The 19,084-nt window shown below is 40.6% G+C and overlaps 2 protein-coding genes across 2 annotated transcripts; both read left to right on the top strand.

Moving 5' to 3' along the window:
- Window positions 1–323: 323 nt before the first annotated feature.
- On the top strand, window positions 324–12,596 carry LOC148043570 (arylacetamide deacetylase-like). Its single transcript, XM_087726141.1, has 5 exons — window positions 324–461; window positions 7,330–7,552; window positions 8,653–8,722; window positions 9,926–10,097; window positions 11,516–12,596. Exons 1-5 carry the CDS (start codon window positions 324–326, stop codon window positions 12,122–12,124), a joined length of 1,212 nt encoding a protein of 403 aa, XP_087582267.1. The 3' UTR covers window positions 12,125–12,596.
- A 1,254-nt stretch (window positions 12,597–13,850) lies between these two features.
- On the top strand, window positions 13,851–18,825 carry LOC148043569 (uncharacterized). Its single transcript, XM_087726071.1, has 7 exons — window positions 13,851–13,889; window positions 16,291–16,346; window positions 16,591–16,716; window positions 16,857–16,997; window positions 17,264–17,401; window positions 17,742–18,179; window positions 18,612–18,825. The coding sequence occupies exons 1-7, from the start codon at window positions 13,851–13,853 to the stop codon at window positions 18,823–18,825; spliced, it is 1,152 nt and encodes a 383-aa protein (XP_087582197.1).
- Window positions 18,826–19,084: the final 259 nt, after the last annotated feature.

Genomic DNA, 19,084 nt, shown 5'->3' with positions numbered 1-19,084 from the left:
TTTCAGTTCTGCATTCAAAGGAACTTTACAAGGCAAAGTGAAGAAAGTGTGTTGCAATCCTTAAATATTTGAATATAGAAATAATTTCCCTGAAAAACCTGGTGTCAGGATAGGTTTTTTAATAATCAATAACTGTCTCACCCTGTAATTACCAAATAGGTTCTATCAACTGAAAATTGGTGAATATTTAACAAAGTGCTTTTTGCCCTGACATTACTATTGAGGTCAAGTGAAATGCTTGATCAGCTGACCTTATCAGTATTGTAATCCTCCTGAGATTAGTTAGTGAAAGCAAGAGTTGAATGAAGTAGGCAGAGTAAAAGATGGGAGGAAAATTATTCTGCCTTCTGGTAGCATCAACTTTGATAGCCTACTACATCTACCGGCCTTTACCAGAGAATGTGGAGGAACCCTGGAAGCTGACCCTTTTAGATGCAAGCTTTAGAACCCTAATTCATGTGGTAAATTAAGACATTTATTTCCTGTGCTTATTTCTGAGCATGCTTGAAGGTGAAAGTTGTGCTTTTAGGGAAATAAGATAATGTCGGAGAAAACAACAACCAAGAATGAAGAAAACTAACAATTTGTAAAATGAAGGCTAGTCATACTGAAAGCAGATACTGAATATTATTGGGGGAGGGAGAGGGAGAAGATATATGGAATGTATGTATTTTTGTACACCTTTTCTGGATATAATCTCATATATTAAAAATATAATAAACCAGGAACAACTTTCTTTCTATATTTTAGAAACTTATCATTTAAAATATTTTCTTTCCGAACATTAGACTGAGCAGGATGCTTTTTTTATATTGGATATAATGTATGTTTCAGACCTTCAAGAGAGCCAGTTTGGTCTAGTAGTTAAGGGACTAAGCTAGAAACCAGGACAGTGAATTCTAAACCAGCCTTAGGCATGAAAGCCAGCTGTGCGATCAATTCCTGCTGTAACTAAATGGATCAATTTTTGGTTGATCCAGAAAAAAACAGACTCTGCACTTGAGGGGAGATGCTATGGGGAAAAAAAGAAAGATACTTCTTTCACTTCTTATCTTATGTATCTGCCTGCTGAACTGAGTCAATGGAAGGCAGGAAAGTATGGCAGAGCTGCGGGGAGGGGAATGTGCTGCTGGGTCCCTTCCCTGCAGTCGGCTGGCCCCGACATGCTTCCCTGACCTCCACGCAGCCTTCTGCTTGACTGCCTTCTCAAGGTGGCCACCAGGACTCCAGGAAGGCCACATGGAAGACAGGCAAGCATGGCAGGGCTGCAGGCCGCAGGGAAGGGAGTAGGGGTGGGTCTGAAAGAACGAACAACAACCAGAGGACTGGTTTGGGGGCATGGCCAGCCTGAGGTCCCTACCTGGTTGGCGACCCAGGCCCAATGTCCTCTACCAGTTCTCCTGAACTGGTCTGAACTGATCTGATTTCACACCTGGTTTATTCTAACTGCTTGAGAGAGAGCACAAGGTTCTACCTATTTGACAAATGCAATTTATAGAGTAATGTTACAAATGTAGTCAAATAACAATGTCCCATAGAAACAATATCTTCCCCTTTGTCCCACCCAGAGTACTCTTTGCATTATCTAATAGTAGCAGATATAGTATTCGTATCAATTTTTTTCAAATCTTTCTTGAGATTTCACTTCTGCTTTAGCCAACTGCAAAACCATTACCTAAATTTGTGCTTTTTTCCAACCAGGTCAGTGCTTTTTAAGTACAAGCTGAAGCCAATTTACTAGGCCAGGGATCTGAAACCGTAAACACTCAAAACTGTAAACACTCAAAGAGCAATTTGGACTCATTTCCCACAGAAAAATTGACATCACTCACTCCCATCCAGACACAGGACTCCCTAGCCATACCTACCCTGTGGCTTATTAGAGCGGAGAACTGGCTGTTAAAAAACACTGTGAACCACAAAACCCTTTTGAGATCTCTCTCTCTCTCTCTCCCTCCTTCTCTCCCTCTCTCTATACTCTATTTCTCTTTCTGTCTTTCTCTCTTGCCTCCTCTCTCCCTCTCCCTCCCTCTCTCTCCCCCTTCTCTGATCTCTTTCTGTCTTTCTCTCTTCCCTGTCTCTCCTCCTCTCTCCTCTCTCTCTCTGTCTCTCTCCCTCCCCCTCTCTAGCTACCCTTCTCTGCTTTTGTCTCTCTCTCCCCAATCTCTGTGTCTCTCTCTGTTTCTCTCTGTCTCTCTCCCCATCTCTCTCTCCCCACTCTCCCTCTCTTTCTCTATCTCTGTTTCCCTCTCTCTCCTCTCCCACTCCCTCTCTCTGTTTCTTTCTCTATATCTCTCTGCCTCTCCCCCCTCTGTTTCTCTATGTCTCATTCTCCCTCTCTCTCTGCCCCTCTCTCTGTATCTCTCTCTATGTCCCTCTCTCTCCTTCTCTATCTCCCCCCTCTTCCCCTCTGTGTCTCTCTCTGTCTCTCTCTCACCCCATCTCTCACCCCCTTTCTGTTTCTCTTCCTTTCTCTGTCTCTCTCTATCTATCTCTCTTTTCCTTCTCCGTCTCTATCTCTCCCCCGCCCCCCTCTCTCTCTGTATTTCTCTCTGTCTCTATCTCTGTGACTCTTCTCAGAAAGCTGAGAATGGGCCAACCTAGTGAGTTTCCTTGGGGCTCATCGCTACTCCTTTTCTTTCTTTTGGGCAACTTTTTGGATATCCGGGCTAGCTGAAGAATGAGGAATGAGCGCAAGCTGCAGTGGAAGATTCCCCAAGACAGGGACCTTCACTCACTAGAGGCAGGGGAGGCGGAGCCTCACCAGGAAAGGAAGGAATTTTAAAGATTTTTTTTTAAATAATTAAGGCCAAGCTAGTTGCTACCAGACTTCAACTCACAGTGATTTGGAGTGTACATAGTGTTTAAGTATAGGAGGAGGCTAGAGAACTTGGGGCCTCCTTTGCATAAGGATTTTTTTTGCCTTTTAAGGGTTAACCAAGGGTTAAAAAGCAAAAAAAATAGTATGCAAATGAAGTCCATAGTTCTCGGGCCTCCTCCTGCAGGGGGCACGTGGTGGCTCTAGGAGCCACTATCCTAGCCTGCCTGGCCCTGGAGCCTAGCTAGACCGAATCTGGAATTTTGGCATAGCTGGAAGGTATGTTGGTCAAAGGGAGGGGGCAGGGGGGAGAAATTCAATTCATTTGTAATTTAAGTAATTGTAATTTGTTTTTATTGTGTGTGTGTGTGTTTCTTTCTTAACTTCACTCAAACAAACTCTCGTAATTTGAGAGAGAGTTTGCTTGAGAAGAGAGGGAAGGAGCAGACGCAGGGAGGGGAGCCTTGTTTGTTTGAGAAGAGAGGGGCAGCCCTCTCCCCCCATCCTGCTCCCCTCTTCCTTTCCTCCTCCTCCTCTCCCCTTTCTTTGCCGGCTGCCACCTCACCCCCCGCCTCCTCCGTCCCCCCGCTGTGTCCGCCAGGCATCTCGCGTTTATGGCGGGCATAAACGTGAGACGCCTGGCGGACACAGAGGTGGGGATGGAGGAGGTGGGGGCGAGGAGGAACCGCAGAGGTGAAAGGTGAAGAGGGGTGGGGGGCGTGTTTGCAGCCCTGGTTCCGTCTCCCAGCAGCCCCAGGAGGAAACGGCGAAGAGGGGTGGGGGGGTGTTCCAAGAGGCCCCGTCCCCCTTTGGCACTCCGCAAGCCAGGCCCGCAGCGGCAAGAGGATCTGCTCTGCTTCTATCGCCCCCCCCCCCTGCTCCAGAGAAGCCGGCCGGGCAAGTCTCTGCAGCCCCAGTTCCGTCCCACAGCAGCCCCAGGAGGAAACGGGCCAGCCCCATTTCCCTCCCCAGACTTTCTGGCAGTGGAGAACAGAATTCTGCTCCCTCTTCCAAGCCCCAAGTGGCCAGCCTTTTGCTTCCATGGCTCTCGCTCCAGCCTTGTCTGGGTTCCTCCTCGGCAGGCCTGCCGGAGCTCTGGGAGAAAGCAGCGGGAGCGGAATGCTGTCCTCTATTGCCGGAAAGTCTGGGGAGGGAAGTGGGGCTGGCCCGTTTCCTCCTGGGGCTGCTGGGAGAGGGAACCGGGGCTTGTGGAGACTCGCTCGCAGCCGGCTTCTCTGGAGCGGAGGGGGGGGCGATAGAAGCGGAGTGAATCCTCTTGCCACTGTGGGCCTGGCTTGCGGAGTGCCAAAAGGGGAGGAGGCCTCTTGGAACACCCCACCCCCACCCCTCTTCGCCTTTCGCCTCTGCGGCTCTCGCTCCAGCCTGCTGGGGAGGGGGGGCCAAAAGCCGCTTTTTTCTTTTTGCCTCACCAGCCAGAAGCTTCACCGCACGTCACTGCCCAAAGATGACCCTCCTTCTCCTCTTGTGACCCCCAGGCTGGCTGGGGTGGGCCAGGAAGGTGTACATGAGTGGGCATATTTTCCTTAAAGTAATGGCTGGGCTCAGCCAAAGTTCAGCAAAGGTGCATGGGTTGACCAGCTGACAGGTGAGCATCTTTGCCAAGGGTGCTCCAACTTTCTCCCAGCCTGGCCCCAGGGTTAGGCGTGTAAGGTTTGATGGGCCAGCCCACTTTTCCAACTGCCCTGAGCATCTTTACTTCTTCAGTGGAGCAGTGCCCCCAGCGACTTTGATTGAAAAGTGTCTCCAGGTGGCAAAAGTCCCCTGTGCAAGGTTTAAACTATAGCTGGGCTCTGTAGGCCCATCCCCCTTTCCGTCATCCTTTCCTGGATCACATTCCCACTCCACCAGCCTTCATGTTAGCAAGGCCAGCATCGGTCATGGTTGAGTCGGGCTGGTGTCTCAGAGTGAGAGAAGATTTCACATCTCCCCAAATGACTGAGACACACCCAGCACCAACAAGGGCCAGAAGAAGTACCAGCCAGAGATAAGGTGTTGGAGAATCAGCCCCGACCATGTCTCCATCCCCCGCCATCACCCTTACCTTCTCAAGCCAGGCGAGGAGTGACTGGGAGGGGTAGGTGAGAGGCAGGACCAGTCAGTGGTGGGATCAACTGACAGGGAGCCACAGCAGAAGGGCAAAAGAACCTCATGCAGCTCCAGAGCCATGGGTTACCAACACCAGTACTAGGCCAAGCTACCACTCAGGTCAGTGTTTCTCCTTTACGTGAAACACCTGTCATGTTGCAGGAGATCATGAGAATAAGGCATAAAAGGAAGCCAGGAGAAAAACTAGAATAGAGTCAATGGCAGTGCAGGGAAGAAAGATGCCATTCAAAGTGAGACTAGGTGGGAATAGAGTTAAGTAAAGTAGTTTGTGCCAAGAGATGCACACAAACTCTTGAGGATTAAAATGATTAAAATCAGGAGAAAGTTGTTTGTGGATAAGTTGAATGAATATATATTATATGCCTGGCAGTGGTGGGATTCAAATAATTTAACAACTGGTTCTATGTCCTAATGACCAAGTGGGTAGGCGGGACTTAGTGGTCATGTGACCGTGTGGGCATGGCTAACTCAACATTACTCAGGTTGATGGACGCTTCGCTTTAGCTGTTACAAGGGTTATAAGGGTTAACCGGAGAGGCAGTTTCTGTAAGCAGGGCAATAAAGATTAAGCTAGAAACAACACCAGAATGTTTCCTTCCTGCCTTCCTTACAGGATTACCCTATAAAGCGGGGAAAAAACCAAAAGATTTCTTCCAACAACTGGTTCTCTGAACCTCTTAGAAAGTTAAGAAACGGTTCTCCCGAATAGGTGCGAACTGGCTGAATCCCACCACTGATGTTTGGGGCAGGAAAGTCATAACCAGTCACTCACTCTTAATTCAGAGAGTTGTTGTGAGGATAACACAAAGAGGAAGACCCATGTTAGTCACCTTTTAGGGGAAACAAAACCTGAAATAAAAATGTAATAACTCTTGGAGGCCCAAATGTTCTGTGTGTGCTTGTCAGCATTCCTAAGTATTCAATCGATTATCCCAGTGCTTAGTACTATAGTGTATACCTACCTTCTAAGTTCAAAAGTCAGCTAAAGTTAAGGTGATAGATTTAGACAATATTCAAAATCCCGCTTGTCCATGGAAATCACGTCATAACCAATCACTCCCTCTTAATTCAGAGAGTTGTTGTGAGGATAACACAAGGAGGGACAAGGGGGAAACACCTCTAAGCCAGGATTAGTAAAACAGGTTTTACTATTATAATATTTTATTAGGAAAGGCAAATGGTAGCACCTAGTTAAAAATATTCTATATGCTTGTGGCAGCTGTGCTATTGGTGATTATCCCAGTGCTTAGTATTATAGTGTATACCTACCTTCTAAATTCCAAAAGTCAGCTAAAGTTAAGGTGATAGATTTAGATAATATTCAAAATACGACTTGTCCATGGAGGTCACATCATAACCAATTACTCCCTCTTGAAACACCCCTGAATTAAAAATGTAATAACTCTTGCAGGTCCAAAGGTTTTGTGTGTACTTGTCAGCATTCCAAAGTATTAAATCAATTTTTACTATGGTCACAGATGAGCTTTAAAAAAAACAATAGTAAAAAATAAAAATATAGGCAGACAGAATAATATATTAGATTGGTGCTGGATTAACAGTGAACAATTTGCCTAATTTTACATACAGGATAGTAGAATTTCGCCACATTCAGAGAAGCTACTTCATATTGATCTGATAACATTAGTTGCACTTGAAAAAGATCATTATTTCTCATATATTTTATTCGGTAAGGTGTTATAATTTGATTCCATGTAGAAGATGCTGTATAGCAGGATTTCAGCTATAGTTTCAATAGGCCCTTTTCCACAGGGGCAATCTCAGCTTAAATGGTATTCAGCCAGAATTCCTGTGTGGAAACCTCACCAAAGCCAGGATTAGTAAAGCAAGTTTTACTTTTATAATATATTATTAGGAAAGGCAAATGGTAGCACTTGGTTAACCATATCCTATCATAGGAATACTCAAAAATGTTAGCAATTTCTTTGACAAAGAATAAGGAAAGTGATGGCAAATCAGTATAATAAATTATTAATCTTCTATTGACCCCCTGTGGTCATTAGACCATGAATCACTGAACAGTTATATTTTTAATTCCTTCTCTAACCTATTAAATTTTGATATAATTACAATTTGTATAGTTAGCTTTTAACTTTTAACTTTGAATCCTTCTCTGTCTCAGGTCTTCCTTCCATATTTCATATTATTTACGTCTTTATTACTTTATTACCTCCCTGTTTTCTCTCCCTTTACAGAGTGTCTTGCTTGCTATTTCTAATATCTGCAGGTACCTGAAATGATGGGCTCTGTAACCATGAATTTCTCTCAGAATGTCCTTGGAGTATCTCATGGAGTATCTCCAAGGCAACAGATGCTGATATTTCTTTCAAGCAAAAAAAAAAAGTATGTTAACATTTATTTTGCAGGCCACAATTGTGGAGAAGTTGGGTCTTGGACACTTTACGGATGTTCTAAATCTGTACACAATTGCTACATATACACCTCCTACATCTGATGAAAAAGTCATTGTAACAGACACAGAATTTAGTCACGTTCCAGTACGTCTTTACATTCCTACAAAGCAGTCAGATGTCTTGAAAAGAGCAGTGATTTTCATCCATGGAGGTGGATGGTGTACAGGATCAGCAAGTAAGCATAAATATTTTATTCCACTACTGTGGGTCTCAAATAAAAAATGTATCTATTTCTTCTGATGTCCCAGGGCTTTCATTGAAGTACGTATAACAGAGATATCAACCTTCTTGAGTTGGTGGTTAATTAATTGATTTTTTAAAGCCATCCTGATGATTCTCACAAAATGAATCACATAGAAGGTAAAAGATACACAATTGTCAAAAGGCAAATTGATGAGGTTGTGCCTCCCAACTTCTCTAGCTTTTGCCAGTTTATCTGCTTGCCAATTTTAATTTACAATGTAATCTGAGCAGTAGGGGAAAATTAAGTACTAACTTGCCGCCATCCCATTATTTTCATTTCCTAGATATATTTATGGGATGTAGGACCAAGCAGCATTCTTAGACATAAAGGAGGTTGTTACCTTTTTGTAGCATGTTAGTTTCCCATTAGAAAAAACAAAAAAATCCTACTTCTTTCAAATCAGATAGATCACTGAACTTCACAAAGATGAAGATAAACCCAGGCACACTAAATGTGCTTAATCAATAAAAAAGTATTCCTACTCCAATTTAAAGATGGGAATGTTCAAAACCCATTTTAAAAGATCTTCACATCCTGTTGACTACTTGCTTTTCTTCTTTGGTAGTCTTTCTTGGCAGCCTCATCAGGAGCCGTATCATTCCAAGGAATCCCTGAATGGTAGAGATTAGAGCCGTTTATCCCTTCCTCAATAATGTTATGATGCTCCCAACATTAATTTCCATTCCCAGAATTCTTCAGCCAGTAGAATTTTGGAAACTGGCATCTACAAATCTTGAAGTTGTCAAGACTGGGAAAAATGGAATTAGAGATTCATGGAAAATTTCCCGAAAGAAACCAAAAACAGCTCATTAAAATTTGTAGGCTACGACTTCAAACCCCACAGGAACATGAGGCAGGAACATTTCTGCTATTAATAAAATGAGCTTGATGTTTCTTAGCTTTCTATGGTAACATGCTAGGCTCATGCTTGTGGTAGTCTAAAGACCTTGTCCCATATTGTTTTTGACACATGTACTGTGTATTGGTATTGCAAGAGAAATAAAACATGTTTTGCCACTTATTTTTCACAGCCATGAAATCCTATGACCTCTTATCAAGATGGACATCAGAAAGACTAAATGCTGTTGTGGTGTCAGTGGAGTAAGAATGGGGTTTGAAGGAGACATTTTTGTTCATTAATCTTTTCCTAATCTTTTTCTATAAGCAAAAAATTATTTAATGATACTAATAGCACAAACTGGCGCATTAAAGCCCCATATACTGTATATTATTATTGGTTGTTAAATTATAATTCCTTGCATATGCTGTGCTATAAGTATTATTTTGTATTTATAATGGATAGCTAATGTAGTTTTACATTTACTGTCTTTTATACTTTTTGCAAAGTATGAAGAAACAGAATATGATTGGAAGACAGTATAATAATATTTAAATACATAAAATGAAATGCACAAATCATTTCAAAAGATTAAAATCTACATTTCACAATATAAAAATATAATGATTGTCAGCCTTTTGTGGTAATCTAGACAAGAAATAGCAAAGCACTGATACTTATATACTGCTATACAGTGCTTTTCAGCCCTCTCTACAAGGTTTACAGAGTCAGCATATTGCCCTCAACAATCTAGGTCCTCATTTTACACACCTCAGAAGGATGGAATGCTGAGTCAACCTTGAAACTGGTGAGATTTGAACTGCCATATTGCTGGCAGCCAGCAGTCGGCAGAAATACCCTGCACTCTAACTATTGTGCCACCACAGCTCAGAAACCAACACTTTGAGTAGTAGCACTACCATTATTGCAAGGTTATAGGAACACAATTTTGCATTTTTCCCCCTGTTGCCTTTACTTTCAATGGCAGGATGGTCCCTTCTGAGATGCTTTCCACACACCATTCCTTTTGTGGGCTGAGATGTCTCATCTCCTATCTGTGGGGTGTGGTTCTTCGTTCTTTTTCTTAAGGGCATTTCCACAATTATTACATCAGTCTTGCTTAGCAGCTGCTTTTAAAAAAGCCAATGGTATTTTTCAAAGTTAAAAATTATTCTATCTCAGAATATTCCATATAACTCCATAAAGCATAACTTCCTATGAAACGTACTTATTCTACTGGCAAAAGAGACCAGCTTAGTCGGTAAAAGGGAAATAAATTTTATTGATTATTTAGCACACAAATGAGTCAGGAATCCCCCCCAAATTAAGCAAATTCTACATAGAAGAAAATCACCTTTTAAAAGCAGGTATCAATAGTGTAAATCGAGTGATAAATTAATTTTGTTTTACTAACACAGGGAATTTATATATTTCTGTCATTGTCTTTTTTAATCACTTACAAAAAGTTATAGACTTGCTCCAAAATATCGGTTCCCAGTTGCCTTTGAAGATGTGTACTCAGTATCAAAATACTTTCTACAAAGCAGCATTCTGGAGAAATATAATGTAGACCCAAGCCGCATTGGCATTGCAGGAGACAGCGCAGGAGGTAACTTAGCTGCAGTTGTAACCCAGCAGGTAGGAATTACCCATTTGAAAGTAATAAATCCAAAATGGAATTATAAATGTTATTAATCTCTGTTATCTAAAGCTATCCTAATATTAGTTTAATTACCTTGGGGCTTTTCACACTGGATACCTAACAATAGAAAGTCATAATTTTTAATTACTCTGAAAGATTTAGACTCATCTAAGGAGTCCAAAATGGGGGATCATAGAATTATGGATGTTAATTGAACCCCAACTGTATGAAATCATCCTTCCACATAATATTTGGGGTATAAATAAGAAATAGCTGCAGCAATTAACAATCAGGGCAACTGCTGGGACTTTTCACATTTTCACAGAGGTGTAATACTGGGTTTCTACCATTTTAAAAGAAAGTCCTAGATTTTTAGCTTGTTGATTGGCCCAGAGCAAGAAATGGCATGCAGGCCATCTACCATGGCTGCAATGAAGCTCAAGAAGACAACTGATTCAGGAGGAAATCCACTACATAGCACCCTGTCAATGGTTATTTCATTGTGAAAAATGTAACCTCACCCCCATTTCAAGAATAAAGCGAGCTCAACAACTCCATCAAAGTAAATTTAACATGTGAGCTGTGAATGACATAAGATAAACAAACAATTCTGATTCTTGTTTTATTTGATATATTTGCTCATTAGGTGTTTGATTTATTATGATAAGTCATAAGTCACTTTTTTCAATTCCATTGTAATTTTGTGCAGTCACTAAACAAACTGTTTTAAGTCGAGGACTACCTGTATACTTTCTCATGGAGCATTTCCATATTAAGAAGCTATAGAGGCATAAATATAAAGGAAAGATGTAACTTCACCCCCATTGCAAGACTAAAGCAAGCTCAACAACACCATCAAAGTAAATTTAACATGTTCATGTAAATGGTGAATGACAGAAGACAGACAAACAAAAAATTATCAAGAGGAAATAATTTGGGAGCAATAAGAGGTCTCTTTTTGGGACAATGTTAGTATACCGAGTCGGACATGACCTTTACTTTACAAGGAGAAGAATTTTAAATCTTCCCTCACTCTGCTCTTTTTCCCTATCCAGCCTATTTTGACTATGAAAAAGAATTGGAAAAAAATCAAATAACTCCTAAACATCCAAACTCCACAGAGCAATAATAAAGAATAGTTAAATTATAGTCATTTATGAATACGTTTGGAACATAACTGAAATTTTCAAAATATTTTGTGATAGTAAGTGTAGTAAGATTATCTTCCAGTATTTTATTTGCTATTTTCCTCAAAAGTCAAATTGCCAGATTACAAATACTGTGAAAAACAATCAGTTAAGGTTTTCCTCCTACATTTTAATGATTGTTTTGCTTACATTATGAAATGTGAAATATATTAAATAGTCCATCTTTCATAGGAAAAATATTTCTAATAAATACTTTTCTTTTCTAGATTCTAGATGATCTTGATGTCAAAACTAAATTCAAGATTCAAGCTTTGTTGTACCCTGGTCTTCAGAGTATTGATCTGGAATTACCATCCTATCAGGATAATAAAAACATGCCAATTCTGTCTAAAACATTAGTAATCAGATTCTTCAGTGAATATTTTCCATCAAATGACTCTTTTTCCAAAGCTTTACAGACCAACCAACCTATTCCTGCAGAGTTCAACCATTTGTTTAAATTTGCAAACTGGAGTAAGTGGCTACCTGAAAGATTTAAAAGAGGCCACGTTTACACTGACCCATCACATAGAAATTCCAAAACTGGACACAAATATCCAGGTGTACTGGATCCAAGGAGGGCACCACTTTTAGTTGAGGACATTAAGCTTCGGGGCTTACCACTTACATATGTCCTCACTTGTCAATATGATGTCTTGAGGGATGATGGAATCATGTATGTTTCCCGTCTTAGGGAAGCAGGAGTTCAAGTAGCACATGAACATGTTGACAATTTTTTTCATGGTGTTCTATCATTTATTACAGGCCCTTTTGCCTTAAATATAGCACAAAGAATTGCTAACAACTACATTGAGTGGCTGAATAAGAACCTGTGAAAACACACCTATACCACCTGAAGATGGTTGACCTGGATTCATTTGGTTTCATTCAATTAATATTATTTTTTTCAGGGACATTATCCTTTTGGTCAATAAATTTGACATTATAATTCTGCAGTTATTATACTTGATATAGAATCTCTTGTTTCCTGCTGTTTGAAAAAGTGTGAAGCTTGGTAGAATATGTGGGGGACTTCTATAACCATTAAATGATTAATAATTTAATGTGAAAAATAAAGCTTTTGACCATTTCATGTGTAAAATTATAGACTTGGATCTTGATGTTATTCAGGATTACTTTAAAAGTCATAATTCATTTCTATACACTTTTGGCACCAGTGAAATGTGTTACATTGGGCTTTTTAAAGTAACTTTTTCCTTTTGGGAAGCAACCAGTATGAATATCTGGCTGCAGACCATTGTAAGTTTTTGAGTAGCATTTCATGAATAAAACCTTTTGTTTTCTCTTGATTGGAGTTTGCATGGATAATGTCAAAGGGAATGGGTGCAATCGTTCCTATAAATTCATCTGGGCTTCAGGTTGACTTGTGTATCCTACACTACTTCCCATGGTGAGCTGCTGAATCAGTTAGGTAGATATGCTCCTAAGAAGGCTTCCTTAGATCCAGCTTATTTAATCAATCTCCAATTTTCTCTGTTTACGATAGACAATCCAAAAATGGTGGTACTGAATTAGAGCACTGTAGGGGAGTTAGATTATCTAGATCCATTTCAGCCAGATTTCTGACTTGGGTATGTGTTAAAGATTCTTTTTTAAATCACATTCAGTTAGATTGACCCAAATTCAAGAGAGATAAAAAAGTTCTGGACTTTGGATGTGTAAGACTTGCAAATATATGTGTGCTTCCTATTCTCCATGGTATCAACGAGAGAGTCCTGGACAGTGAAGTGTAGTCAGATGAGGCAGATGAGGCATAGCCTTTTTTTCATGAAGAGAAAAAAAAATGTAAATGGAAAAAGGCGAGTGCTGAGGTGAGGCTAGCTAGCTGCTGCCTCACCGTGGATGTCTCTGCTTAATTGTTTAAAAAAGCCTATAAAAAGCACACTCTACTGTGAAGCACTGTGTGCTTCATCTAGTCTGACTTTTTAGGTGTTTCATGATTGTTTGAGCAGAGTTAAGCAAGGGTTAAAAGCCTAAAAAGTCCAGAGGAAGGTGAGAAATGCAATTCTCCTGCCTCACAGTAGAGGGCGCTAGTTCTTCCTTTGACTTAGTGGCAGCAGAGTAAGTGATGAGTCCAGTGCAGTCATTGGTCCCTTCCAACTCTTTCATTCTGTTTAAAGCTGCAGTGATGCGCCCACTCTTCCTTCTCTCTTTCTCTGTTTCTGATGCCCCCATCTACCCCACCCCACGATCCCTCTTTTCCTTCAGATTTCCTTTTTTCTTTTTTCTTTAATAAATGCAATGTCAGTTGCCACTTGGATTAAGTCTTCTCTGTTGAGTTAACCTTACATGAATTGCAAAAGGAGGAAGATTCGGGGGTGGGGGGAATGTGAGCCTACCAAAGCTTCCAACAAATAGGTAGGTTAGTCAGTGGGGTGTTGGGGGAGAGGACAAAGTGCCTGAGCCCCACCGTGGGCGAAAGAAAGCTCTTTCCACTAGTGAGGTTTCCCTGCGGCCTGGGCCAAGCTGCAATGGTGGATTGGCTCAGATCTGGTGCTTCTTGGTGGGCTGGAAGGTGAAGGGAAAAGAAAGTCTTTTGCCATGCCGGGAAATGGCATGGCAAAAGAAGCAGCTGGCGAGGTAGCTGGGAGAGAGCCCGGGAGGAAAGGTGCGCATGTGGAGGAAAGGAATCTAAGGCAAAAGCAACATGTGGCTCTCCCCAGACAAGCTTCTTCGCCCCTAGGTGCTTTTCTCCGGTTGCTGCGTTTTGTTGGAAATTCCCCCCCCCTCCCCGCCTGCTGGAGCATGGATAGCAATAGCGCTTTATTATCCGAGGTGGGCTAATAATAGAATCCAGTCATTTCTGCTGAGCTATGGCTGCACTTATTCCCTTTTAACGGCCTGAGGTTCCTTTGGTAACAGGCGGAGATGGCTGCCCCCCCCCAAGCTCCAGGAGGAACACATTTATTCTTCATTGTTTTCTATCCACCCCTAACTAAATAATACCTGGGGTGCAAAGCAGGATAGTTGAGCAGACCTGGACGTGAATTACAGTTACCTGCAATTGAGGGCTTTAAGTATACTTAGGGTGACCAGACGTACCGATTTCAGCATGACAAGCACGCCTAACAATTTTTCCCACGTCCCTCCGCCTTTTAAAAAAGTCCTGATTTTCTGGCTTCATTTTGAAAGCCCAGTGGATTTGCTTAAGAAATCCTAACCGGGACAAGATAAAAGACACCCTGTCTAACTAATCTCTCTCTCTGTGTCTCAGTACTTTCATTGAAGATATTAAAGTGTTAAAGCAACAAAACGGACCTCCCCCCCCCAGTCGCGTTTACCTCATTTTATAAGAAAAAAAATGATCTAGTACCATAGAGCTGCAGGAAATGGCTAGAGAGGTCGCCAGTGTCACTTCCTGGATTTTCCGGAGGGGAGGGGCACGGAGGTTGGAGGACTCCAAAATGGTGGGAAAGTTTCTTTGAAATTGACTTGGAGTTTCTGCCTGCTGGTAAATGTGCTGGTTTTTTTCTTTTCTTTTTTAATGCAATATGTGATGTGCCATGGAAAAATCATTAAAAAAAAACCATGAAAGAACAAAAGGGTTTTTTAAGGGTATTTTCCTGATCAAAACTATAATTGTTTCTGCATGACACCCTTAATCACAAATAGCCAACTACACTTCATTCTAAATAGTTTTATTTCCTTTATTGTATGTGATTACTCAAGTCCAAAAATTGAGGTAATTGGATAAACTCAGCTCCACAATTTACTAAATATACAGTTACAGGAATTTCATGTATAGTATGCTGTCTCTTAGGGCTTATTGAACATAGGAGAATAATATGAGAGGGATTTGATGTAAAATAAGCTCTTAATGAATTCCAAATCAACGCAGCAGACAAGACATGGGAGTGAACATAATACACACTTTAACAATTTTTTTTTTCTTTTAGCCATCAAATACTGCAGCAAGTGTGTCAGTAATAATAGCAAGACAGGCATAGGATTTTCCAGCCAGGTTAATTTTACTTTTTTATGGTTTTGATGTTGTATTTAATTTTATCTGTATTAGAAACTTATGAAGGCTGTGCAACATTTTGAGGTGATATAGAGTATGTAAAGGCATGAATACAGTAGAACCTCTGGTCACAACCATAATTCGTTCCATAACATTGGTTGCAAACTGATTTGGTCATGAATCAAACCTAATTTTGGAAATTTGGCGCTTACAAAAAAAATGGTGCAGAAGGGGAAATCAGCAGCGGGGGGGGGGGGGGGGGGAGAGAATGTGAATATTTTGGTCAGAAGCGTTCGTGACCAGAGGTTCTACTGTATAACATCTTCACTTAAGACTTAAGATTCATTTAAGATATAACATCTTCACTTAAGATTCACTTAAGAACTGTGGCAAGAAAGGTGGTGTAGTAACCAAAGTTACAATGGCATTGAAAAAAGTGACTGATGACCATTTTTCAGACTTAGCGACCATTTTCACACTTAGCGACCGTTGCAGCATCCTCATGGTCACGTGATCAAAATTCAGATGTTTGGCAACAGTTACAATTTATATTTGTAAATTGTAGTTATGTTGAAATAAAAAAAAACATTACAATACTATTTTTGCATTGTATGAAAATTTTTGTTGCTCCGTATAAAATTTTTAATCAACCCCCCCCCCCCCAGTCAAAGGTGTCCCTCTTTACCAATCTGAAAATCTGGTCACCTTACTCTACACCATAACTGGCTGTCCAATCTCTTCTTAAAAACCACCAGTGATGGTGCAGCCACAACTTCTGGAGACAAAGCGTTCCACTGATTAATTGATTTGGAATTTCTGGAATAGGCTGAATTCAGATCACCCATCAAATTCAAAACCACTAAAACCATGACATGCATGGTTTTAATATGCACAAATATGCTTGTCTACACACCAGATTTTTTTTCCCTAAAGAGGATGTTTCAACGAATATCTTCTTTACGCTGACATGAGAGAATTTATGGAAAACAAATTCATGTAATTCTTCTCATGGTTTTTCAGACAAAAACAGAAAAACTTGAAGGAGATCTGAAGAGAACAACGGAACAGAGTTATGCGTAAGTCTTTGCATAGTTCATCACATCATTTTATAACCCTATTCAGTTCACACTTTCAATACAACATTCATCATTTGTCCATTGGCAATGGGACTGGCCATTTTATGAAACAAGTGATGGAAAATTATATTCTATTAAAGCTTGGGAAAAAAGGGTGGAATGTGTTGTAATTGTATCAAAAAGTTGATAATTCAAGTAAAAAAAAACAAGGGCCTAATTTCTCTCTGGTCTTCATAATTTGCAGAAAGACAGTGGAAATCTTGAAACTTCTGGCAGAAAAAGAGGAGCTCAAAGTTCAAATTCAAGGCCTTATACAGAAAAACCACCAGCTGGCCGAAGAGTATAAAGAGTATAAAGAAAAGTTGAGCAGGTTAAAAGATTTAGATAGCCACCCTGACTTTCTCTTCCTTTCTCAGCTATTTCAATTAGTTTTAATTGTAAACAAGTTTTAGAATTCAAATAAAAAAAACCTAAGGGAGCTAATTACACTTTGCTCTTGATATTTTACAGAAAAATCGGTTCAGAGGCACTTGGGCAGCTGGAGAAACTGAGGCAAGAGAACGAGAGACTCCGCTGCAAGGCTCAGAAAGAAGCTGCGGAGAAAGCAGAGCTCCTACGTGAGAATAATGATCTCAAAGAAGAACTTAATAGGTGAGAAATATTTAGATAGCGATTTGACTTTTTCTTTCAAATTTAGATTTATTTATTAGATCCCTTAGGCCAGATATACTGGATAAAAGAAGTATTCCATGTATGTATGTATGTATGTATGTATGTATGTATGTATGTATGTATGTATGTATGTATGTATAACTGAGTAAGAGAAGATCAATAGTTATAATAGAATGCAATAATAATTAGTAATTCAAGTAATAAATTAAGAGGGCTAATATCTCTCTGGTCCTCATAATTTACAGAAAGAGAGCAGTGATGTCAAAACTGGCCGTAGAAAGTGAAGAGCTCCGAAACAAAACAGAGATTCTGACGTTTAAAAATATCGAACTTACCAATGAGAAAGAGGAGATCTTCAGGGCGTATGAAGAAATACTGTGCAGGTGATAAATTTTTAGATAGACACCACAAACTATTTCTTCCAGAATTTCATATTAGGGTCTCCTTATCTTAGAAAGCTTGGAAAAACCTGACATTCTCCTTACTTTAGAAAGAAATTAACAAACTATGGCTCTTATACTTTTACATATACAAATCTAGGAGTCATGGAATGGGAAGATAGGTATAGAAGAGACTTTTCAATCTGCATTCCCTGGTGCCCAACAATATTCATAAACTTTCAGAGTGAGAGTTTCCTGACATCAAAGAAGTTCCCGTTATTTTAACTAAGAAGACTTTGTTGTTGGCCCAGATTCACAGCTAACATTCTGATTTTTTTCCCAGAGAGGAACTACAGAAGATAAGCCGCTGCACCTTATTGACACACAGAGACCAGATGGAAGACAAGACAGAAGCTCAAGAGAAAATGAAGCCTCAGATGGTGGAATATCAATTGAATCCGAAATGGCTTAAAGCTTCGGTAGACAAAATTAAAAAATCTAAGGGACCCGGGTCAAATATTCTGAGGTGGCTGCAGAAATCTCTAAAACTCCTAAAAGAGGATTACTCTGAACAGTCAAAACACACCTTGCCAGAATGGCTTAAAGCATCTGCCACCAACCTCCCAGAGGAATGTGCTAAGGCAGCCAGGGAGGATGTGAATGATTGGCTAGAAGAATCAATAAATCATCTCCAGGAAAAAGGGCCAGAAACGTGCGAGTTAGATGTGGAGGGATGGCTTCAAGCATCTATTATAGGCATTCAACATCTTCAAAAGTTCAAGTCAGAGTCTCGTGGAAGCCAGAAAAGAAAGGGATGGCTTGCTGAATCAATAGAAAACCCGAAGAAGGGGACTTCCTGTGGTGACGTCACCGTGCTTAGAGTGGAGGGAAGGAAGCTCTCCTAACTTCTAACTCTAACTCCTTTGTTTTGGCTCTTTTTTGAGCACTGTTGATCCTGAAGGGGTCAACAGATTAAAGGGGATACTCTGTAGATGCTGGGGTGATAAGGCAAATCCCCCCACGGATAGGAGAAACCCCCCTAAACAGACAAGGAGATATCCTACAAAAGTTCAAGTCAGAGTCTTGTGGAAGCCGGGAAAAAAAGGGATGGCTTGAAGAATCAATAGAAAACCTGAAGAAGTAATGTCCTGAAGGATCTGAAGAATATGTTAAAATGACTTCGAGGATCCTTAGAAAGGCTGTTCCTTTCTAGAGAACCTAGACCAGTTCTTGAAAAATGTCTTCCACAATCCTTGAAAAACCTGAAAGAGGAAGGTCCTGAAGTATCTAAACAAGATGCCAACAAATGGCTTGAAATAGCTATAAAGAATCTTGAGGAAGAAGGACCTAAAACGCCACTCCTAGATACTCAGGAATGCCTTGAAGCCTCTATTAAAAGCATTTGCGATCTACAAAAGTCCAGATGAGAAGGTTTGAAAAATCAATAGAGAACCTCAAGAAGCAATGTTCTGAAGGAACCGTGGAAAATATGTTTCAGTGGCTTCAAGGATCCTTAGAAAGCTTTGCATTTTCTGAAGAACCTATACCACTTCTTCAAAAATGGCTTCAGCAATCCCTGAAAAACTTGGAAAAGGTCCTGCAACATACAAACAAGATGCCAACAATGGCTTGAAGAATCTCTAAACAGCTTCAACGAGGAAGGACCGTGAAGCATCCCATGTGGTC

This window comes from Thamnophis sirtalis, unplaced genomic scaffold (genome assembly GCF_051295495.1).
Source record: "Thamnophis sirtalis isolate CommonGarterSnake01/CBP01778 unplaced genomic scaffold, rThaSir2_p1.2 scaffold_11, whole genome shotgun sequence".
Taxonomy (NCBI): Eukaryota; Metazoa; Chordata; class Lepidosauria; order Squamata; family Natricidae; genus Thamnophis; species Thamnophis sirtalis.
The sequence above is the reverse complement of the archived record's forward strand: the minus strand, read 5'-3'. Positions and strand labels throughout refer to the sequence as shown.